Source organism: Punica granatum, chromosome 1 (assembly GCF_007655135.1).
Source record: "Punica granatum isolate Tunisia-2019 chromosome 1, ASM765513v2, whole genome shotgun sequence".
NCBI classification, from domain to species: Eukaryota; Viridiplantae; Streptophyta; class Magnoliopsida; order Myrtales; family Lythraceae; genus Punica; species Punica granatum.
The window spans coordinates 54,245,449-54,267,805 of NC_045127.1; the positions used below are offsets into that span (position 1 = coordinate 54,245,449).

At 43.0% G+C, this 22,357-nt stretch overlaps 4 protein-coding genes across 10 annotated transcripts; 1 reads left to right on the forward strand and 3 right to left on the reverse strand.

The window, feature by feature from the left end:
• Positions 1-384: 384 nt before the first annotated feature.
• Positions 385-4,849, reverse strand: LOC116192617 (transcription factor GAMYB-like). Of its 4 annotated transcripts, none has more exons than XM_031521215.1 (5): positions 4,698-4,849; positions 3,740-3,849; positions 2,779-3,192; positions 1,334-2,348; positions 385-910 (listed from the first exon to the last, which is right to left on the reverse strand). In XM_031521215.1, exons 3-5 carry the CDS (start codon positions 3,142-3,144, stop codon positions 600-602), a joined length of 1,692 nt encoding a protein of 563 aa, XP_031377075.1. In that variant the 5' UTR covers positions 3,145-3,192; positions 3,740-3,849; positions 4,698-4,849; the 3' UTR covers positions 385-599. The 4 variants fall into 4 exon arrangements, with proteins under 4 accessions (XP_031377075.1, XP_031377077.1, XP_031377078.1 ...); XM_031521217.1 differs by having other exon boundaries at positions 4,615-4,837; XM_031521218.1 differs by lacking the exon at positions 4,698-4,849 and adding an exon at positions 4,194-4,469.
• A 5,491-nt stretch (positions 4,850-10,340) lies between these two features.
• Positions 10,341-15,303, reverse strand: LOC116214367 (cell division control protein 48 homolog C-like). The gene is made up of 10 exons (XM_031549786.1): positions 14,207-15,303; positions 13,235-13,857; positions 12,564-12,716; positions 12,282-12,398; positions 12,041-12,145; positions 11,846-11,911; positions 11,666-11,730; positions 11,342-11,543; positions 11,083-11,214; positions 10,341-10,976 (listed from the first exon to the last, which is right to left on the reverse strand). Exons 1-10 carry the CDS (start codon positions 15,204-15,206, stop codon positions 10,929-10,931), a joined length of 2,511 nt encoding a protein of 836 aa, XP_031405646.1. The 5' UTR covers positions 15,207-15,303; the 3' UTR covers positions 10,341-10,928.
• Positions 15,304-16,247: 944 nt separating this feature from the next.
• Positions 16,248-18,597, forward strand: LOC116193047 (pentatricopeptide repeat-containing protein At5g39980, chloroplastic). The gene is made up of 2 exons (XM_031521797.1): positions 16,248-16,906; positions 17,052-18,597. The coding sequence occupies exons 1-2, from the start codon at positions 16,359-16,361 to the stop codon at positions 18,496-18,498; spliced, it is 1,995 nt and encodes a 664-aa protein (XP_031377657.1). The 5' UTR covers positions 16,248-16,358; the 3' UTR covers positions 18,499-18,597.
• Positions 18,598-18,661: 64 nt separating this feature from the next.
• On the reverse strand, positions 18,662-22,244 carry LOC116193046 (histone-lysine N-methyltransferase, H3 lysine-9 specific SUVH1-like). 4 transcript variants are annotated; one of them, XM_031521793.1, is made up of 3 exons: positions 21,948-22,243; positions 19,455-21,691; positions 18,662-19,034 (listed from the first exon to the last, which is right to left on the reverse strand). In XM_031521793.1, exon 2 carries the CDS (start codon positions 21,542-21,544, stop codon positions 19,505-19,507), a length of 2,040 nt encoding a protein of 679 aa, XP_031377653.1. In that variant the 5' UTR covers positions 21,545-21,691; positions 21,948-22,243; the 3' UTR covers positions 18,662-19,034; positions 19,455-19,504. The 4 variants fall into 4 exon arrangements, with proteins under 4 accessions (XP_031377653.1, XP_031377655.1, XP_031377654.1 ...); XM_031521795.1 differs by having other exon boundaries at positions 18,693-19,037; positions 19,455-21,598; positions 21,948-22,244; XM_031521794.1 differs by having other exon boundaries at positions 18,693-19,037; positions 19,455-21,601; positions 21,948-22,244.
• Positions 22,245-22,357: the final 113 nt, after the last annotated feature.

The window sequence follows — 22,357 nt, forward strand, 5'->3', positions numbered from 1 at the left end:
TCGGCAGTCGGCACCATGAAAATCCTTTTTCGCGGGGAATTTGATTTCAGTGTGAGCAGTTGGGAAGAAGAAGGAAGAAGGAAGAATAGGAAGAAAGTGACCGGCGCCAATGCTACCTCCGCTTCACTGGGGCCCATTGGGCTTGGACCAGATGGGTTTGAGGCCCGATACTGTTGTGAGAATCCAATCGTTGGTGAAGCATATGGCTAATTACACCGTGGTTTTCTTTTAAAGAATAATAACAATAATATTAGCAATATTAATAAATTGGGTGAAGGTGGTCAAGTTCAATATGGGACCTCGTTGCCATGTAGAGACCGTTCCCTATTTTCTGTCCACCGGAATTGGAAAGGGGGGCGAACTTAAGACGAAAATTCCGACATAGAACCAAGAAGTAATTTGATGATTTCTGATGGACTCTGCGACTCTGACTAGATCAATGTTCATAAAAGAGACATGATTATACTGGAAATGCACAAGCAAAACCCTTTTCGGTCTCATCCAGGTCTCGTTCAGGTCCAGTGGATAACCCACTCGAACAAATTATGAATCCAAAACAAGAGACGGCGCTTTCGAATAGTTTGACAAAAAGGGCATTCTCAAGGGAATTCTGACATCTGACAGACAGCGGGCATGTTGTTCCATGCGTAGGATCCGAACCCCCATCCTTGGTCTGATGATCCATAAGCCTCAGCAGTCTGCTTGTAGTCGCTTGTGAGATCGTCCCCGAGGAGGGTTGCTATGGAGTCGGATATGGGAGCTTGTTCCTTGAAAGGTCCAGACTGCAACCCAAACCAATCTGAAGAAGCAAGCAAAGCATCAGGCCGGCTGTAGTCCCACTGAATCGGGATTTCTTGCTCTCTCTCCGGGCCCTGTAAGTGGTTGAACGACTCCTTTTTCACGTTCGACACTGCAGGATGAATCCATTCAAAGTAAGGTACTCTCCCAGAGAAGCAGAGGGGATGAATCAACAAAGAAATCCGCATTCTTTTTGAAAGATATAGCATTAGATAGATAATGTGCTCAGGTGCCACCACTCACAAAGAAAAAGTCCAGATGCTATAGTAATAACACGGAACAACTCATTCCATTGTTTGGATATCCTTTTCTAAGTATTCTTGAAAAATCGTATTCAAGAAAATGTTTTCTTTAATAGTTTTTAAGATTTTAAAGTTTTCTTAAATCCAAAATACATCACCTTAAATTTTAAAAAACATCCTTGAAATGCTTAGAAATGACCTTGGAAAACAGTTTCAAAAACATTTGCCTCTGGAAACAATTTCGAAGAGACGCCATTTGCAGAGTCAGGGATGAGTCCAAACGAAGGTTTCACCTGGAAAGGTATCAGCATGTGGTTGATCGTCCAGTGAACTTCCGCTGGCGCTCATAGGAGTGTGCTCATTGAATAAGGAAGTTGCAGAGTGGCCCAAAGGAGAAATGGGATCACCATACTCATCCCATTCGGTCTTGCAAACGTCCAAGGAGGAACTGCAGATATCCCCAGGAGTCGGAGCAGAGGAATTCGAGCTCTTGTCAGATGACTGGTTCTTGGCACTGCTCAATGTCTTTGCCTCGTAAACTAGAGTTTCCAGCAGCCCGTTGTTTCGCGGAGAGTGACATTCAGCCTCAATCTTCCCACTTCTAGGAGGAGACTGAATAAATCTGTCTACCGATTCGAGTAAAGTCGGAGGAGAGGGAGATGTGTCCCAGCTACTACCGAAATCGGTCTCAGAATATTGGAGTGAAGGGAGCTCCATCTTCAAAGCCTCTGGAGTCGGCTTTGAAGTAGAGGAATTGCCATTTGAAAAGGAATGGCCGCCTTGAACAACATCGAAAGAGGGCAGAGGGTCCTTCTCAGTAGGATCGAGATCAATCGGAAATGAATATCCAAATGATCGCCCAAGCTTCTCACGGTTATCATCCTCGTACGGATGCAAAGAAGAGAAAACATCTTTTGAATTGCCACTGAAGCCAGCATAAAGAGACACCGGTTCTCTAAGACGCTTCGGCCGATGGAGTGTGCTCGGCATTAGACTACCAAATTGGGTTGGCCCGAGACTTTTCATCAGCAAGCTGCTTCCAGAAACATCGGCAAGTTCAGAAACGTAAGATAAGACTCCCTGATTGGCCTTCAAACTGTCGAACATAACATCAGGACTTTGGCGGCTGCCACTCTGCAAGAATCCTTGATTTCCGTTGTTAATTCCATGAAAGCGTGAACCCTGTTGGCCCTCCTGCGATGCTCGCATGCATAGCTCTGCGGGATAAAGGGGTAACCCAGCTCGTTGGCGTCTCTTGATTCGTGTATTCCAATAGTTCTTGATCTCATTATCAGTGCGACCAGGCAACTACAAAGAGTGCAAAAAAATTATTGATAATATGAACATGCAGTACAAGATTTCTAGGTGTTATATTTTCACTCTAATGGAAGAGCCTTTGATTTTGCATGCCAGTGACATGTAACTCCCTACTGCAATAAAGCTGAGGATACAACACTGAGATTTATCAGTCGTCAACATAATGGTGACATTAAAAAATTTCATAACCAAACCACCAGATAAGTTTCCCATCCCGAAAAACAAAAAAGTAAATATTTAGTTGGCTAGTGATTAACATGATACCACAACAGAAAAAAAAAATAAAAATATTGGAGTAAGAGAGGAAAGGAGACAAACAGTTTCAATCTCATTCCAGTAATTATTTTATCAGGGAACAGAGAACGTAGAGAAGCAAGGGCATAGGGGCAATAGTGCCTTCCTATTAAAGCTGAGTACTTACTTGTGCAGCCATACGTGCCCACTTGTTTCCCATTTTGGCGTGAAGTTCAACAATCAGCCTCTCTTCCTCGGCTGAAAATGTTCCTTTCTTCAGATTTGGCCTCAAGTGGTTTGCCCAGCGCAGCCGGCAGCTCTTGCCACAGCGTGACAACCCAGAGTGCTTCTGGACCGCATTCCAGTTCCCCTCCCCGTGTTTCTTGACATAGTCCACCAAAATGGCATCTTCAGCAGAGGTCCAAGGTCCTTTCTTCAGGACTACTCCTCCATCAGAAGTTCCTCCGCTCTTACCTTTGTCAACCAAAGGTGAACCAATCTGGTCATTGGAGAGCGACCCCTCATCACTCTCAACTGTCTTCGTTCGACTCATGTCTTCAAACTTCAATCAGAAAAATGCCACCAGCAACACAACAAAAATCTGAAGAGGAAGAAGAAACAGCCGAAGAAGTTATCATTTGCCTTCAATAGTGGATAAAATAAAAAGAAAGATAGCTCGAGTGAAAGGGACGACCACATCTACAACCCATTTACTTCTCACACTCGGATCAGGAAAACCCAAGTACATGAAAGTTGGTAAGCTTATCTTGGAAATAGAGATATTGAAGGAAAGCTACTGGCGTACAAACTGGCAAGACATATAGCCAATTATATTGCAGATATAAACGTAATGACAACTTCATGATTATTGCCATTTTCTTTGACAAATTAAATCTGACTCGTAATTAAAATCATCTGAGCCTAATCTACAGGCCTATGGAATGCAAGAAGAGCAACTTCAGCAAGCATTAAATAATTGAGGAGCATTTACACAGAAACCCATTTACTTCAGCATCACTAAACATAAATCATCGCCACATTTATTGCAGACTGACAACTATATCATCAACAAGAAACAAGCAGATCTATCTCAAACCACCCAAATTTAGACAGATTAATTAATCAAACGGAGATTAGAATTGAAGTACCTGATGGGTCTCAGAAGGTAGACTTCTCCTCTTCTATGGCAGCAGAATCGGCAACAGATTTGCTTATTAGATTGAGCTGAGAAGCCGGGAAACACCTAAAAGTGGGCTACCTGGAAGACCGAAAAGGAAAGAACAAAAAAATCAACCACAATTTCACAAAAAAGAAAAAGAAAAAGGAGCTCAAAATCTCAGGAAGGAGCTGAAGTAGGAGAATTCATCGGCCCCAGAGCTCCGAATTCATCAATTTTGCTTCAAGAAGATGATAGCAGAGCAGCTCGTTTCATAGGATTCGTGCAGGGAAGTCGAAATTAGAAGGGGGGAGGTTGTAGATCCGAGTACAGAGAAACCCTAACCCCATGAACAGAGCAGCAACAATGGAGAAGGGCAATGTCGAAGAGAGTTATCGGAAGAAATGGGTAGTGAATGGGAAGGAGGGGAAACCCTAAGTTCGTACCTTAAAGGAGAGAGGATCAGTAAGCACAGAAAGTACAGAACATTGGGGCGATCCAAACACACAAAGACCCACCAACCCCCACAGAGAGAGAGAGAGAGAGAGAGAGAATTGAGCTTAGCAGGTTAGGGAAAGCGGAAAAGGAAGAGAGGAGAGAGAAAGTGGTGGTGGGGAGGGCTAAAAATGGGAGATTTCTAGAGAGAGAGAGAGGTAGAAATGGCAAGAGAGGAGTTAGATCAGGGGAGACATAAGTGGAGAGAGCACCACACACCCCCCCACACCCATCCATAGCAGCAGCTCCTCTCCCTCTCTCTCTGCCCTCTCTCTGATGACTGATCATTCATTCAGTCATTCATTCATTCATTCATTCATTCATTCATCTGAGTGTGGCTGAATTTGTGAATGTTTCTGCCATTAGTCATACCTCTCTGCTTGCAGAATCCTCCTCTGCTCAATCTATCAGATGGGTGATGATGGAGATGGAGATGGCTATGGCTATCGCCTTACCTTGATGGATGGATGGATGGCTAGGCAAGATTATTCCCTTCTTGAGTTCTTCTCCTTCTCTCTGCTCCCCGCCCTGTGCTTCTGCCCCCAATCATGGACATGGAAGGCTGGACCTGGACCTGGACCTGGACCTGGACCTGGACATGGAGAGGAGGAAGGGAAGAGAGAACAGACCAAGGCCTTTCATCAACCTTTATATATATAACTATATAAAATAATACTATAAATACATACATAAACATCTACCAGAAATAGAATACAATAAAATAAACAAACAAATTGAAGCTAAAAAAAGTATCCCACACGATGAAATTACAACTTCGTGATTTTTGTGCCAATGCCCTTTATCTTCGTTCGTATCATTCATTTTACTTGACCATCTTTTCGTATTATATTGAATAATTTCATTTTCATGTAGAATATTTTTTTTTTCAAAGCTGTTGTAATATATAAAAGTCGTATGTTCCAAATGAATCAAGAATTTGTTTCTTTTTATGTTCGGTACTCGGTAGTTTTTAGGTTCAAGTGGTCGGGGCAATCGAGCTACACATGTAGCTTTCTCGCCTTGATGGCTCAAAGAATATGGATGGTACGTTGTATGTGCCGAATGCCACCGAGACCTGGTGATAGTGAAGTTTTTCTAAAGTATAGAGATGGACTAGTTTAAGGTAGGTGCGAGTATCTCTTTCAAGCATCTACTTTTAGCAAAAATTGCTTCGTATCATTAAGAGAATTCAGGTTGGTCCAAATAAGAGTATTGATTGACAAATAAATTGACCAAAGAAAATCAAGTTAATTATAAAAATAAGAATATCTCACGATCAGCCATCGAATTTTATAAGTTTATAGTTTATACCCTTTTTATTCGGCAGGTCCTATAAGCTTATACTTGCAGTGCACTCCTCCAAAATTATTGCTTCTTCTACACAAATGTAAATATCATTACCATTAGGACCATTACCAGCCAAAAAAAAATTATTTTTATTTTTATTTAATATTATATATGCTGTCATTTATTTATTTATTTATTTCTGCTCCTCTCTCGCCCAATCAGATCATGCAAGGAGGAAAAGAGGAGCGTTGGGTATTTTGGGTAGAAGATATTCCTACTAGTGCGTGACTTGCACGCGCGTACCGAGTTTTGAGGGATTTTTTTTTTGTTTAATTTACTTTCTCAAAAATTTTGAACATTTTGTTATTTGGACAATTTCGGATTTATTTTTCAACGAATAAAATTACGGAAGATATTGCTCTCGTAATTTTAGTCGAGTAATAAAGATTATTTCTCTTCTAACAAATGCACCTCCAAAAACTCGAAGTTACATTCTCTTCCTTACGAAGAATTAAAATTACTTATGTCTCAATTAATACTCTGCGGTGGGCATCTAATTGATTAAATAATAAAAATAATAACGTGCATGCATGTGATGAACCATTCGCTCACTGCCATATATTACGGGCATCCATAGGAATGGACCGCACATGGGACAAAAAGGACATCTTCCATTCCCCCAACCCTTCTTGATATTTATATTATTTATTATACTGACCAAATGGGCCTCTTGCCTCCTGGGCTCTCCTATTGGGCCTACGATCTATCTTCTGTGCCCATAGCTCGATGTGCTGGAAGTGATGAAATCCCCGACCTTGTGTACTACCCACAAAGTGTAAAAACATCCTGACTTCACTTGCATTGACCGGTTCGTCCGTAGTAAGTGAATTTTGCAGAATGGAATGAACTGGCTCCTAATTCGGAACCGACTTTCAGGTAACATATATGTAGCCTCTATGGTAATTTTCATATATTTTTTTCCCTCCATTTATTGAAAAATAGGTGGCACAGCAAGCAAATAAGATAGTCCAGCAAAAAAAAGTGGCGATAAAAAGTAATTAAATAATCGAGCCCGACAGTTAGTTGGACCCACAAACAAATACCAGAAAAGGCTGCCAAACTTGTAAGCCCCCCGAGATCAAGTAGGCCCCACAAAATCGGGTGGTCCCCCCGAGACTGGATCAGGATGTACGGGCCCACATGTTCATGGGCCTCTGCCCCCTCCAAATCTGCCCTTTAATCTTTCCACCATGTACCAATCTCAGTGGAGCCGTCTCTGTCTTGACTGAGTGGATATTACTCATTTACTGCACGTAAATAACAACGAATCGGGATAGCGATAAAAGGGTACTTGTGGGACCGATATGAGATGAGCTTTTCGCTTTTTTGACTTTATCTTATTTCATTTTTATTGTTTTTTTCTTCCTCTCTTTTGACGTTCATGTCACATGATTAATTATTAATTAACAAGGGAAACTATTTTTTTCCTCGAAAAAGTTTAGTAGGGTCATCCTCAAAGTAATGTTTCTGTCAATTTTGCTGTCAAAATCCACCGGAAACTTTATGATTTTTTTTTTAAAATGATCTATCTCATTTGTAGGAAGGTAATTACACTAGTAATTTAAAAAGTTTTAATAATATATCAGATTGGTTCAAAAAGTTTTTTTTTGCTACTTGATGGTATAAAATGTTTCAAAGTTGTAACATGATAGTACAAACCGTTATCTCGCCATTGACGTCGTCATCTCGCCATTGACATGGGTGGACCTTTAAGTTAATTAAAGGAATATTTTATACCATTATGTTATATCTGTAAAACATTTTGGACCATTAAGTGACAACTTCAAAAGAGTTTGAACCATTATGTAACGTTCCATCAACTCCTAAAAACATATCAGTGCCACGTGTCGGCCACATCATCTTCGCTTGACGGTGTCAATGGTGAGATAACGGTTTGTACTATCATATTACACTTTTGAAACATTTTGTATCATCGAGTAGCAAAAAAAACTTTTTGGACCAACTTGATACATTAGTTAAACTTTTTGGACCACCAGTATAATTACCTCTTTGTAGAAGGCAGGTTTGGTCATCAAGAACTTAAAGATGGACGAAAGTTGAATTTCGTTCCTCGATCGCAGTCTTGTCGTGGGAGATCATAGTTAGATATGATGATTGTCGTCCCTTTTCAAGAGTGGTACACGTATAACTTACAATTAGTATATTCGCGGATTACAATCTCATGTTGAGATAGATCGTAGCCATGATTTCTATGATGTCCGTTTTTCGACCGTGTAATGCTAAATATATAGTAAAATGGTACCTTCACAAACTTTCTTTTTTGAGCAAGTGGGAGAGCAAAAAGAAGATAAGAATGAATGAACGCTCAAATGAGGATAAATCGGGATTGGTCGGCCACTGCATATATTGTAATGCATTGTAAGGATATGATGTATTTCTTCGACCCTTTCCATTTCATATTATATGATCTGTCAGGCACAATTATGAGAATACGAACGACACTCCAAAGTTTGAATGAAGAGAAAGATTCATGATGTATTGTTCCTATGAATAATTGTGCCTTCCTTTGGATTCTTCCCATTTATTTGACAACTTGCCTTCCATACAAGACTTGGCCCAACGACCTTCCATGGGATGGACGTCTCTTTCTTTACTAGAGAAATCAAAAGAAAATATGATAATAATTACATAGGAAACATCTTCGGGGGCTAATTCGATAAGAGTCAATATCGCTCACATTTCCATCGCATAAATGGTACAATTAAAATAATTATGACGTGATAATTATTCGGGTGATTAACACTTAATTACCCGTATATGTTCTAATACAATTAGTGTTACCGGAGAATTTATAGAAGAGCAAATAGAAAGAAACGAGGACGAGTATGAAAGGCCAAGGGAAGGGAGATGGAGATGGAGATGGAGATGGGGAAGGGGTCACATGATGTGAGCTTCCCATTGCTCTCCGCTGAAGAGAAAGCCCATACGTTTCAATTTTCACCTTTAACGAAACGTGGTCGTTTCGATATCGGGTTTGGAGAGGGAAATGAGGTAAGCTTCTTCTTCAGAAGAAGAAAATGCAAACTATGCAAATTGGGGTGGTGGTGGGGGGGGGGGGGGGGGGGGGGGGGGGGGGGGGGGGGGGGGGGGGCGCGAAGCTTACGTACTCGGCATCTCATTTTTATGGAGGTGAAGAGAATAAACTATTTGCATCTCCGCACATATAGTTTCGTAAGTCGTAACTCTTCGATCGCGTATAACATTTTTGAATCGGGTCAAAGAAAGAAGACTTATGCGTCTGAACAAATATTTAGAAATCCATTCATTTATAGCTGCTATAAAGTTAAACTACGTCGATTTTATACATGCAAGTGTTTTAGCTTTCAAAAATTCTCTGAACCAATTTAGGTAAGATTTTTTTCTTTACGGTGGAAGAAAAATTGGGGTTTGGAGTAATGCAGTCAGCCTCTCTGACTACGATTATTGGCTATTACTATGATTAACAACAATTCGCATCACCGCTATTTTATAGTCTAGTTAGTATTTTCCCGTACCAAGTGACAAAGTAGGATCGCTTTATAATTTCCCCACTTCCTATGTCCGCAATGTTGCACGGTGATGGGGGCGAAAGAAACTAATGGAAACAGCTTAGTTTCATTTCGATTGGCGTGTATATAATTCAAACTAGAAAGGGTAGGTTTGAGATGTCCATGAAATTATCAAACCCATCATCATGTTAGTCGTTAAATATTTAACGATACAAAAGGTCTGATTTCATGTCATTCATTCAAGAGTTTGTCCAACCTTACGGAAAAAGTCAATGAGTTTGCTTTCTTCCGATAGGATGGGGAAAATGACAAATAAATCGGGCTTTGGTGTTGTCATTTTGGAGAAGTGTGTATGCAGACGGCTGATAATTCCCATTCCCTTTCCATGTTATATGCCCCTTTTCGGCAAGGGCAAGATACAGAGCACCATAAAATTGATACCTTTTCACTTATATAAAAATTAGCCCGAAAAAGTAATAAATGAGAAAATAAAGGGTCGTGACTCGTGACTGAATTATTTAAATGGAAAGTTTCTACTTGAAAGAAAGACTATATCAAATATCAATAGGGAAGAAGATATAGAAAGGGATTCTCTTATATATTGTGAGAAAAATATCTCATTTACAAAGAAATATCTCATTGTAATGCAAGGAGTAGAAGCGAGCTCTTATTCCTTGCCGATCTGAGAGCTTGCGATACGGAATATCGAATAATTTGGTAAACTGCTTATTGAAATTAAAGGGTGCATGTGATTTCATCCTTTAGTCTTGGATTCTGCCCGATCCGATGAATATTCATGCAATATTCGAGTCGGATCGGCCAAGTAAGGGATAAAATTCACCCATGGTGAATTTTTTGCATTCACAAGGGATGGAATCTGAAACTTTATTTAAGAGGGATAAGCGTCGAACCGCTTGAATCAATCTATGTTAATTCAACCTTAATAATTTGACTTCCCCAACCCATAGAAGCAAAAGCAGACATTGAGGGCGCCCAAAATCGCCACAGCTGGGCTTCGCTAGGACCCCATGTAAGCCCGATATGGAGATCTCAATCTTCGATTGACCATAGATTTCAGTGGGTTCCTAAACGAACCATCTTTATTTATTACGGCTCCCATCATAGACTGCTGAAATCCGATTTAATATTCTTCGAGCTCGAGCCAAGCTTGACAGTCGATCAATCCAAGCTTGCACACTGCGCTCGCCAATGCCCCACTCGAGCAGCATAATGCATTAAACCAAGCAGAAAAAATAAACTTCATATATGAAAATCCAAATACAATACAGAGAACCAAAGCACTGGCTTAACAGTAATCTCAAGTCCTCGAGGCCTGCAAAATCTTCGGTCGCTAAACAATATCGACACATTTCGAGTCCCAAAAGTAACACCATAGGCTCTTGTCCGAATCTACCATATGTCTCAGCAGATACTAAATTGAATGCGGAAAAACAAAGAACAGCACGTAATTTCAGCACCCTATGAAAAGCTATGAATAAAATCATTTCTTTCACAGCGGCTAATGAAACAGTGTGTTCTTAATTTTACACTTCCTACGACTGTTAATTACATCCAAAAATGAGCAGAGCTGGTGTTATCAAAAAAAAAAGAGCAGAGCCAGCAAGAGATTCTCGAACTTGAAAGTCACACGAGATTTTTTTATTTCCCAAAACTCAGCGGTCGAATCCATTTTCCTGATCATATATTAGAGACAGAGAGTGTGTGTTCTATGTCACTGAATTTCTGCTCTCTTCAATATGATGGCTTCTCTGAAGTTGAACATCAAGAAATGCAACCTTAAGGAACTCAGATGGCGATTAGAGTTTAATCTCATTCGGCCTTTAGTTCCTTCGCGAGTCTTTCATACATCTGTATATTCTGCTCAACACGAAAAGTCAAAGAACAACGTAAATATTAGTACGTGTTAGGGAAGTCGGAAAATGGTACATTTTCAAGTTACGAGCAGTTAGCAATTAGAACGAACCATCTTTGAGACCGACGGAGAAATCTTAGACAGTGCCCGCTCGAAATGCCTTGCCTTGATGGTCCATGGATCAGAACTGCCCCCAGATGGTGTCAGCTTCTCTTCGAGAGCAACCATTGCAGCTTCATTCATCTGGCATTTAGTCAAAATGAAGTAAACAGCACCACGTTATCAAAAGATAAAAAAGCGCAATGACATGGAAGCACGGAGAGAGAGAGAGAGAGTTGATGAAACTAGAATCAGATAGGACTAGACGAACCAATGCAGCAAGATCAGCACCACTGAGATTCGTGCATGCCTCCATTCGAGCAATGGAATTCAAATCAACATCAGGATCTAGAGGTTTCTTCCTGCCAAGAGCTTTCAAGATCAAGGCACGTTCTTCTTGGCTGGGCAAACGAACGTAATGAAGCTTCCCAAACCTCCCAGGTCGTAAAACGGCACTATCTATCACCTCAATTCTGTAAAGAGAAGCCATTTAGAGGGGGGAGCACTGGCCAGTACTCTTATAAGAAAACATAAATAAAGGAAAACACTGGGCAATGGCAATTTCATGATGCATTTGCCAGAGAAAGAACTTAACCTATTAGTGGCGCCAATTACAAACACGCCTCGTCGATGATCTGAGCCATCTAATTCTATAAGTAACTGCAGTGGAAGCAAATACAGGTTCAAATTTACATACTAAACAAGAGTAGTAGAAGTAAAGAAACAGGGGACGGAAATTTGAAATATATCTCTGGGAGTTCCAGAAATTATTGACCTGGTTCAGTAGTCGCTCAACAACCCATCCACCCTCAGAACCACGCTGCTTTGTAAGTGCATCTACCTGCAAATGGAGTAATCTTGGACTGAGTGACCAATAAGCTCCAAGAATAAATTGAAGCGGAGAAGAAAATCAATTCAGATTTCCCTCAAACAGAAGTGATATCCTATCGAAAAGAGTAATGACTTAGACCTCATCGAAGAAAAGAATGCATGGCGAGCATGTCCTAGCCCGACTAAATAATGTACGAACTGCCAACTCGCTTTCTCCAACATACTTATTTAAAAGTTCAGGGCCCTGTACATTCGGACAATTCATTATTAGTTTCTATACTAGATCAGAACATATAAGGTTAAGGTTACTGAAGCAATGCTCCTATTAAACTATCAAGAATTTGAAAAAAATGATGAAGAAAACATCCGAAGGAACTTGCCTTTATATGAATAAAATTAGCTCCCGCCTCATTAGCGACTGCTTTGGCAATGAGTGTTTTGCCACAACCTGGAGGCCCGAAAAGCAAAAACCCGGTCTCCAAGTCCACCCCAAATTCCTGAAGCATAGAAATAAATCTCCAGTAGATGAGCACCAACAAGAATCCAAGATTCACAGTACCCAACTTTTAGAATATATGAAGATAACAGATAAATGAATAGTATATCAGCCTCCTGCGGCAGAAGTCAAGCACTATAAACAAGAAAAAAAAAATCCTACTGACCTCGTACTCCTCTGGATATTTTATCTGCCTTACTATATATCGATCGAAGGCCTGCCTCAATGAATCAAGGCCGCCCACATCTTCCCATTTAACATTAGGAATTGCAGAAAATCCTTCCCTTCTAGATGACGGTTGAATCATTTTCACTGCATCCTGAGGAAGTACACGTTAAAAGCAATAGGAAATATCAGCATCAAAGCATCAGTAAAATTTCAAGCCGCAGTTTGCAGTTCTGAGGTTTCTCATATTCTTTTCAGTAATGATAATAGGCGCGACACAACATTAGTATCTATATTGATGTCCAAGGTAGTGCAAGCCATAGAAGATTATTCTCGCAAAGAATCTGAGCCCAAAAACTTTTTTATATAGTAATCCAATGTAATACCACTCCAGATGACACTGTAATTGCCAAAGGATCGGAATTTCTTATCGAAATGAGAATATTTTCAAGCAAGCTTCACACTGCCCTCTTCCTCATGTTCTTTGTGTCTTATCTCTTTTGAAAGATAGGACTTCCTACTGTGCTCGTTGCCGCTAGAGTCATGTTGGAATAGAAAGTACTAACTTCTTAAATTCAACAGCGCTAGTTATGCAATGAGACAAAATCAAAATCTATTCCACACGAACTTATATCATTTAAAAAAAAAAAGCCAAAAAATGAGCTCCCTTACCTCAAAATCGGCCATGGTGATGGAAAGCTCTTCCATCTCTTCAGGCAACCATGGCTGTTGCCACCATTCATCCATGTGATCTCGATCTACTGAACTTTTGGAGAAGTCTAACTTTCTTCGATCAATAATTCTCTTCATAGCAAGGTTCCCAGCCTTATTAGCCAGAGCTGCCAAGTCAGCTCCAACAAACCCTGGTGTAGACCTTGCAATCTTCAGAAGATCAAAGGAACCCTCAAGTTTTAGGTTGCGTATTAACACAGAAAGAATCTCGGCCCTTGCACTCTCATCAGGAACACCTAAGACAATCTCACGATCGAATCGGCCAGGTCTCCTCAAAGCGGGGTCAACTGCATCGGGCCTATTAGTAGCACCGATTACTAGAACATAGCCAGGCTTGGTATCAGATTCCCCTGAGTCTCCACTTTTATCAGACGATGATGATTTCAGGGGTCTATGAGATTCATCCATGCAGGTCATTAACTGTGTCACGATTCGACGCTCCATCTCTCTCTGCAGATTTTCCTGTTTAGAAGCAATAGCGTCGATCTCATCTATAAACACAATTGATGGTGCATTTCTATGTGCTTTCATAAAGAGGTCTCGGATATTCTCCTCTGATGCACCTACAAATAGCAGAGGCATTTTAAACTTAAAATTATATTCTCCTCCGGAACTGAACATTTTAGCACCGTGAAAACAAGGTAGAGCACTAGCTGAAATACAAAGAGCACTAATGTGGAGCCATCAGAACAGACTACCTTAAGGTTTCTTCACTTGATATTCGAAATAGATTATCAACTTCGCACTTGTAAAGAGCTCAAAGCTTTATTTCTCCTCAGAACTTAGAGTAAAACACATCAATAAGAATTTTCACATTCGAAACATACAACAGGCCGGAAACAAGCAGATTGACAGTAAAGCAAGCATTCTTACTCCAATAATGAGCCCATGACAGTAAACAAGCTCAGTTACCCGAGACACCGGAGACAATCTCAGTAGCAGAAATCTTGTAGAAGGGGACACCAGTCTCATTAGCTATAGCATGGGCTAACTTGGTCTTTCCACACCCAGGGGGACCATACAACAATATCCCCGCCATTGGCCTCACACCGAGCGTCCTCGGGAGCTGAGGATGATACAGCGGCACGATCACCTCCATCTTCAGCTCCTCCAACACATCCCTCATCCCCCCTAAATCCCGAAACCTCGTCCCTTCCTTCCCTTCCATTGTTACGGTACTCTCGTTTGAAGCAGAGCCGAGGCCGCCCTTCCCTTTTGTTTCGCCCTTAACGTCACTGCTGCCATTCATCGTATCGATCTTCCTCTTAGGCTTAGTGTTAACGACATCCAATTCAAGGTTCTTCTCCTTTGGAGCCTTGTCCTCTTCTCTCGCTACTTTCGACCCACTGTAGTTCGCCCGCGGCAAAGACTTGGTCAAGTCGAGCTCCGGCTCAACTTTTTGCTCGTGAATCACATCCTCGGATGTCGATACAGCTTCGCCCTCTTCACTCTCTTCATCCTCATCATCGTCGGCGTCACTGGAATCCGTCGACGCGCTGTCCTGATTGCTCTGTTGTTGCTTCCTCCTGAGATGCGACACCTCCATCCTCTGCAATCTCTCCTCGCTCTGGCTGAACTTCTTCGACTTCTTTCTGGTCGAGTTCCCTCTGCCGAGCTCCTCCTCCGCGTCGTCGCTCTCGTCCCGGAAAATCGACCGTCGCGGAGGAGAATGCTGCAGGTGCTGCTGTTTCCGCTTTTTGCTGGACGGGGGAGGCGAAGGCGGCGACGACGACTTTAATACCTTCAGGTCAGCAGTGAAGGGCTGCGGCGGTGTCTGGTTAAACGCAAGGTGTTTGTGGGGATAATCCACAATCTCCTCCACGGTGGAGTGCTTGTTCTCGCAGGACTGCAGAAGGTGGCGGACGCGGCCCTCGGATCTCCCCCGCATCTTTTGGCGGTGGCGCCGCCTCATCTCGTCTTCCTGGGGAAGGCAGAGAAAGAGAGGGGCGCTGTCGGAGGGAAGAACACCGTCGTTTGCCTTCCTATTCTATTCACAAACCAGAGGAAAATAAACCGAACCGGCGGCTTTAATTAAGAAAAAGGAAAAACCGAATTTAGACCGACGAGTCGTGTTCTTCTTTTTCTTCTTACGAACCACTTTAGACCGAATTTTCACTTCTTCAAAAACATGATCAATTCCCTCAAAAGATAACCCAAAAGAAAAAAAAGACTAAAAGGTAGAAATAAGAAATGACAGTTTATTTTTCATTTATGTCGGTATAACACATGGCAGCTGATGTAGCTTCAACTCGATATAATTTACAAAATAAAAAAGAATGAAAATAGAAAAATATTCAGTGAAAGAGAGCCAAAATTATATTTTTCCTACAAAAATAATTGGAAAAAGAATATCAACGTACAATCACAGGATTATGATCAGTTCAGCAATGACCACTAGGATCCGAGCGATCAGAAGAGATGCCGGCAGTTGAAAAAAAGTTCGAGCAGCCAATGAGAAAGCGTGAGATATACAATGAGAAGTGTATTATCTCAAAGGGAAGAAAGCAGATTGGGCCGGACCACATCTGGCCAAATTATTGATCGGCCCAAGACGTAGAATGAGTGGGCCAAATATTAAGCCCAAGAGCCCCATAATATTCCTTATTGGCTTCGAGCCTGGGCATACAAAACACTTTTGGACTATTTTTTTTTTTTTGTCTTATAACAAGATGTGCGATCATCGTATCGTTCGACTAATCTCACAGTCCACATGAACACTCTACAAATCCAAGGAACAGGTAAGTCCAATCAATAAAGAGTATTCCCCTGCATGGCGTATGGGGTGTGATTTAAATGCGGGACTTCCCTTTAATAATCACACCGTTTAACCATCAGGCCAATTCTAGTGGATTTTTTTGAATCGTAATTTTTTTTTTCTTCTCCAATAATAACTTCCACAATTTCTTCCATGCAATGGCTTCAACATAAACTTTTGGCAACGTTCTATGGCATTTTCCCGGAAAATGAGGAAATTATTGACCCAAAAAAAAAAGAGGAAAAAAAAGGGAAAGAAGAAACGATCGACAAGTAACGGAGCGACTGGGGGCCAAAGCTCCATGCGACCATGCGAGCAGCGGTAGAGCTCAGACCATATCCTCCCTTCCCTCTAATTCCATCTTTTTCCCCCTTCGGACCCTCTATTTACAACCCCGCACCCTTCATCCCCGCCGTCCAATCCTCGGCCATCCTCACAGTCGCAGCCTTAGCCTCTCCTTCTCCGTCCCCTTCAACATCCAATGGGGATGGCCGGAGCCGCAGCCGCCACCGGCCGTTCAGGAAACAGGAGCCACCAGCCCACCTCGACCACAGTATGGACATGGACGAGCTCGTCCGGTCCATCTCGCAGACCTCCGACGAGAAGGAGCTGTACTGCCTGCTCTCTCCCTACAAGGGGAGGCAGCTCTCGATCCGGTTCATGGTGTCGGTCCTCTCCCGCGAATGCGACTGGGAGCGTTCCCTCGCGATCCTCGACTGGATCAACGAGGAGGCCATGTACACTCCTTCCGTGTTCGCGTACAACGTCGTGCTGAGGAATGTGCTCAGGGCGAAGCAGTGGGAGGTCGCACACGGACTATTCGACGAAATGCGCCAAAGAGCTCTCGCTCCTGATAGGTATAAGACTGACAGAGACGATGAATCTGCAGCGGAGGAAAATAAACAAGGATTTTAATTTTTAATTTTTTTCTTCAATTGTATTGTTTTCCACGGGATTTTAGTATTGTTCTGCAGCTAAATTATTTCTGTGTGATCGCTGCAGGTATACATACTCGACACTGATCACGCATTTCGGGAAAGAGGGCATGTTCGATGCGGCGCTCTCTTGGCTACAGAAGATGGAACAGGACCGTGTATCGGGCGACCTGGTCTTGTACAGCAACTTAATCGAGCTATCCCGTAAATTATGCGATTACTCCAAGGCCATCACGATTTTCTCGAGGCTGAAAAATGCTGGTATCACCCCGGACCTTGTTGCCTATAACACGATGATCAACGTGTTTGGCAAGGCTAAACTTTTCCGGGAGGCTAGGCTTATATTAAAGGAGATGCGGGATGTGGGGGTTCAACCTGACACGATAAGTTACTCCACACTTCTGAGCATTTATGTCGAGAATCAGAAGTTCGTGGAGGCGCTGTCTTTGTTCTCGGAGATGAACGAGGCCAGGTGCCCGCCTGACCTCACGACATGTAATGTGATGATCGATGTTTACGGTCAGTTGGATATGGCCAGAGAGGCTGATCGGCTTTTCTGGAGCATGAGGAAGATCGGGATTGAACCGAACGTGGTTAGTTATAACACACTCCTAAGGGTCTACGGCGAGGCCGAGCTGTTTGGGGAAGCGATTCACCTGTTCCGACTGATGCAGAGGAAGGAGATTGAGCAGAACGTGGTCACTTACAACACAATGATAAAGATATATGGGAAGTCCCTCGAGCATGAGAAGGCCACGAACCTTGTACAGGAGATGCAGCAGAGAGGGATCGAGCCCAATGCAATAACATACTCGACCATAATTTCGATATGGGGCAAGGCGGGAAAATTGGAACGCGCGGCAATGCTTTTCCAGAAGCTGAGATCTTCGGGGGTCGAGATTGACCAGGTCCTTTACCAGACGATGATAGTGGCTTACGAGAGGGCAGGTTTGGTGGCCCATGCCAAGAGACTGCTCCATGAGCTGAGGCGTCCTGACAACATCCCCAGGGAAACGGCGATAGCAATTCTCGCAAGAGCCAGTCGGATCGAGGAGGCAACCTGGGTCTTCCGACAGGCCCTTGAAGCGGGGGAGCTAAAGGACATATCCGTGTTCGCTTGCATGATTGAGCTGTATTCTCGAAACAAGAAACACGGGAATGTTGTGGAGGTGTTCGATAAGATGAGAGCGGTTGGGTACCTCCCCAGCTCTGAGGTTATAGCCATCGTCCTAAATGCATTCGGCAAGTTGCGGGATTTTGAGAGGGCCGATTCAGTGTATCGGGAGATGCAGGAAGAGGGCTGTATCTTCTCAGATGAGGTCCACTTCCAAATGCTCAGTCTATACGGTGCGCGGAAGGACTTCGAGATGATGGAGTCCCTGTTCCGGCATTTGGATTCAGACCCAAACATCAACAAGAAGGAGCTACATCTGGTTGTGGCCAGTATCTATGAGAGAGCGAATAGACTCAACCATGCATCGAGAATCATCAACAGGATGAACGCCTTAAGATAAGAAACATTTGTTTGCAGTATGAGAATATAAGCTACCTTCCCTGTTCACATGGACAATTTCGACACACCTATGATCAAATGCCATCCGTTTTTAGTATAACCAATTGCCCATTGGATAGTATCTTCACTCGAGAAAATTCCGAAGAGAAGCACCCGAATCAAAGTGAAAATGAACCCCTCTTAGGAAGGTGCAGATTGATTAAACAAAAGGTTTTTTTTTCTTCTCCTCATTCATCCTATCACAAACAAAATGATCCCTACAAGATCGGGTTTCTTCATCCTATTACAGAGAGCACCGCTAGCTTCGACATGGCCCCAAAAAATTACTTCGGCCGACAAAAGCCATGGCAGCATGGGAAACCTAATGCTACACACTTACAACTGATTAAATTACTTACATGACAAAAGCTTATCTAATTTAATCAGCCATACTGAAAAAAGAAAAACACGAACAGAAGACAAACCCATGGAAGCACCTTCCCAGCCCTGTGCACGTTAGGTGGACTTAGTTGAAAGCCATCCTTCGGTAGAAATTACCTGCTGGAACCAGCTCCCAAGAATCAATTTTGGTCTGGCCCATTTGCAGTTAAATAGTGGAAGTACTAGAAAATATGGTAAACACAATCAACCTGCTCATTGAAATTTTTTTTTTTTTGGGCCAACGCTCAATTGAGTTTCAAGATTAAATAATATCGGAAGGGTAATTTGCAATCAGCCTTAGAAAAGACGTGTGCAGCCATTCTGAAAATCCCTTTTCGAGACAAGCTTTTCTATGTATTTTCCCAGATTCACGACATATAACAGGAAAAGAAAAGCTTGCCTTAAGTAGAACACTGAAACTCAATTATGAAATTTTATGCTATAATACCCACACGAGTGAGAGAGAATCAGCTCAAGGATTTGGATTCAATATGCTAAAGCCTCAAAACTAGCAATTAGTGTGAAAGAGTTCCAAACCTTATATTTGGGCATGCAGGATGGACCTCGCCTTGCAGCTTCACCACAGACTACAACCCGAAATGACCACGGCATTTCGGAGACCCACATAAGCATTTCCTTTTCCTATAAGCTGCTCCAATGCCACCCTCAGTTGGCACCATCCCATAATCGTAAGTCAACTCGGTCATAGGCGGAATGTGTCTCATAGCATAGAACGCGATATGGAGATAAGATTCATTGCTAGTCCCATAAGTAACCGGTTGCCAAAAGACAGTGGGGTAACAGCTATGGTTCATAAACCGACCCACATTTCCAAACTCCTTCGCACTGATAATCAATGGCGACGGGATATTGTACTCCTCAGGAGAATCAGAGGTACTCTCATCTTCTAGCAACCCAACTTCATAGTTCCACTTGAATGGTTCATAAACTCGGCTTGTGTCAAAAATATACTCATCGTTCTCTCCTTCATCTACCTTCTGCTTAAGTCTATCTTTGTCGATGACTTCACCTGCATATTCACAGATAAAACTACCAGCTCGGATAGGATCACACGAACGAAGGCCCCAACCCCTGTTCTTTGTTTTAAAAACCTCGAGGCGGACTTTTGGACCACCCTGTGAGACTCGGTTCTTGCAGTTAGGCCCGCATGGACAAGAGGGACCGCATTCATAAACAAGCGGCTTCCGACTGACAAGAACACCATTGGCAGTATAAGGAAAGTCGCCTCCATTCTTCCTTACACACGAGCAATTTAGATCCCCCGGCTTGCAGGCATTATGACAGTTGCATTCATAAGAGGAATGCAATATACTGAAGGGTCTCGAGTACTTGAGAGTAGAGAAATAGTTGAAATAAGGGGGTCCCTTTTCATTATCCACATCATTCACAAGGGACACTGCAATCGTCTCGCCACCGGAAGTCAGGTCAGCAATTATAACCCCAGAACGAGTAGAGATATCTTCTTTCCACCTCTGTATGGTTTTCCAAATAGCAAACGCATCGGGCTGCCCTGGTACCCTTACCAGTTTGTACTTAAAAGTGTTGGCGCCAGATTTGGCCTTCTCCATCCACGACTGTTGAATAATATATAAACCATCATACATGTAAACCTTCGTATTGGGATTTACTGAGTCGGGCATTCCACGAATGACTCTGACCTCATTAGCACGGTGCATACTTCTGTCTAGAGCAAGATTTCCCCTTACGAGCTGCTGATCAGGAGCTGGCTTTCCATTCCTAGTCATGGCCCCACCCTGGCCACTGTATATCAAAACATCCTTATCTTCTGCATCATCATCATAATATCCCGAAGAGACAATGCTTAATGCCACTGATTCCTCCTCTTGCTCCCCTCTGACAGTCATGTAGTCGATACCGCCCATCGACTGAGTATGCAGACCCACCAAACACATCTCCATGCGGAAAAAGAAAATATCCCCAATTTCAACCCCAGGCACCACTCCAACTCTCTTCTTCATGTTTGTTCTCACGTTCTGAGTCATCAAGATAGAGGAAGCTTTCAGATCTGCACGTCGAATTATTCCACCTGGGGCTTCCTTGGCATCTTCCAACTGGCTAAGCCTTCTCCGAAGGGCATCGAACGTTGTTAGGACATAATCAACCATCTCTCTGTTGCCAACTTCTCGATTGAATGGACTTATTGGAATAACAAAAGTTCCAGGGGCAGATCTCCCTAAAACCATAGCTGTGCTCCTCCTCCTCCGGGATGAACTCGAGGGACGCATTCCAGAAGCACGCTTCTTTCCCTCGGCAAATTGCTCCGCATCTCCATTCATCATTTCACCCGGGCCATCCGATGGTCCCGGGGTTCTAAACGACCGGATGGGGGTAGGAGCAGCAGCGGTCCATGTAGCCTGAGGCTGTGGCGGCTCAGGTTCGGGAGGCGGCGGGGGGACGCAGAACGGGTAAAACGAAGAGTATTCAGGTGGGAAAGGTCCATTAGGAGACCCGCACACAAAGGGGGCAGCTTGATTGGAAGGTGGGAAGATGGGTTTCAGGCTCCTCAGAGGCTTCACGTCCAAAATTCTCGACGTATCGGCCGACGTGGAGGGCGGGACAGCATTATGACCCGAACTTCCTTGCATTTACGAATCCCGCAAGCAATGTCACCACTGAAGAGAAATTCTGCAGGTCCCTCTCTGCTGCACAAACCGCCGCAAAAACTTCAAACCCCCTTAATCACTTCAATAAAGCCATAAGAACATTGACAGCCCGACACCACACAACATTATCTGCGACATAAAATTGTATGCACAGTCAACATCAATCTAGCTAATAACTGGAACAGCAGAGAGAGAGAGAGAGAGACATGCACGCAAACAGAGCTCGAATATGAATTCCGGAACAGGCAGAGGTGGAGGAAGACCTTCGCGCATCTATGATCGCCATTACAGCGATTACTCAATTTGCAGATCTAGAGCCAAAATTCAAAAAAAAGAAAAGAGAGAGACAAACGACAAAGCTCGACTCCGAGAAAGATTCACGTACCTCGGAGGATGTCCAACTTCACGCTTCTAGGGTTTGGAGAGGGAGAAGACGAGGCTCGTGCGACCTTTTCATGAACGCTAACGCTCTTTTCCTGTGCACACAGAGAGGGAGGGAGGGAGGGAGGGAGGGAGACAGAGAGAAAGAGCAGCCCTCTGACTTATGTTAAAGTGCGGAGTACTTACAGACAAATCCTGTTCGGTTTCGTGTTCGTGCTCCTGAGAGATGCGGAAGTACGGAAATGCCCCCGTGCGTTGTCCGAATCCGGCAACAGATGTCATTTTGGATTTGCTCCGGCCGGTGGTAATATCTTCGGAACTTTAACAACTCAAAAAATATATATATATATATATATATATATTTGCTTTGCTGGGTAACTTTAACAACTCATTCATGCTTTTGCTTTCCATGTT

What these genes read in the sequence shown, in the direction of transcription:
- LOC116193047 (XM_031521797.1), top strand. Translation starts at nt 16,359, where the DNA reads ATGCGAGCAGCGGTAGAGCTCAGACCATATCCTCCCTTCCCTCTAATT. An exon ending in AGAGCTCTCGCTCCTGATAG is followed by an intron (nt 16,907 to 17,051) that starts GTATAAGACTGA and finishes TGATCGCTGCAG; the next exon opens with GTATACATACTCGACACTGA.
- LOC116193046 (XM_031521793.1), bottom strand. Translation starts at nt 21,544, where the DNA reads ATGCAAGGAAGTTCGGGTCATAATGCTGTCCCGCCCTCCACGTCGGCC.
- LOC116192617 (XM_031521215.1), bottom strand. Translation starts at nt 3,144, where the DNA reads ATGAGTCGAACGAAGACAGTTGAGAGTGATGAGGGGTCGCTCTCCAAT. An exon ending in GGGCACGTATGGCTGCACAA is followed by an intron (nt 2,349 to 2,778) that starts GTAAGTACTCAG and finishes CACTCTTTGTAG; the next exon opens with TTGCCTGGTCGCACTGATAA. An exon ending in ACATGCTGATACCTTTCCAG is followed by an intron (nt 911 to 1,333) that starts GTGAAACCTTCG and finishes TTCATCCTGCAG; the next exon opens with TGTCGAACGTGAAAAAGGAG.
- LOC116214367 (XM_031549786.1), bottom strand. Translation starts at nt 15,206, where the DNA reads ATGAGGCGGCGCCACCGCCAAAAGATGCGGGGGAGATCCGAGGGCCGC. An exon ending in CTAATTTTATTCATATAAAG is followed by an intron (nt 12,146 to 12,281) that starts GCAAGTTCCTTC and finishes CCGAATGTACAG; the next exon opens with GGCCCTGAACTTTTAAATAA. An exon ending in GCATTCTTTTCTTCGATGAG is followed by an intron (nt 11,912 to 12,040) that starts GTCTAAGTCATT and finishes CTCCATTTGCAG; the next exon opens with GTAGATGCACTTACAAAGCA.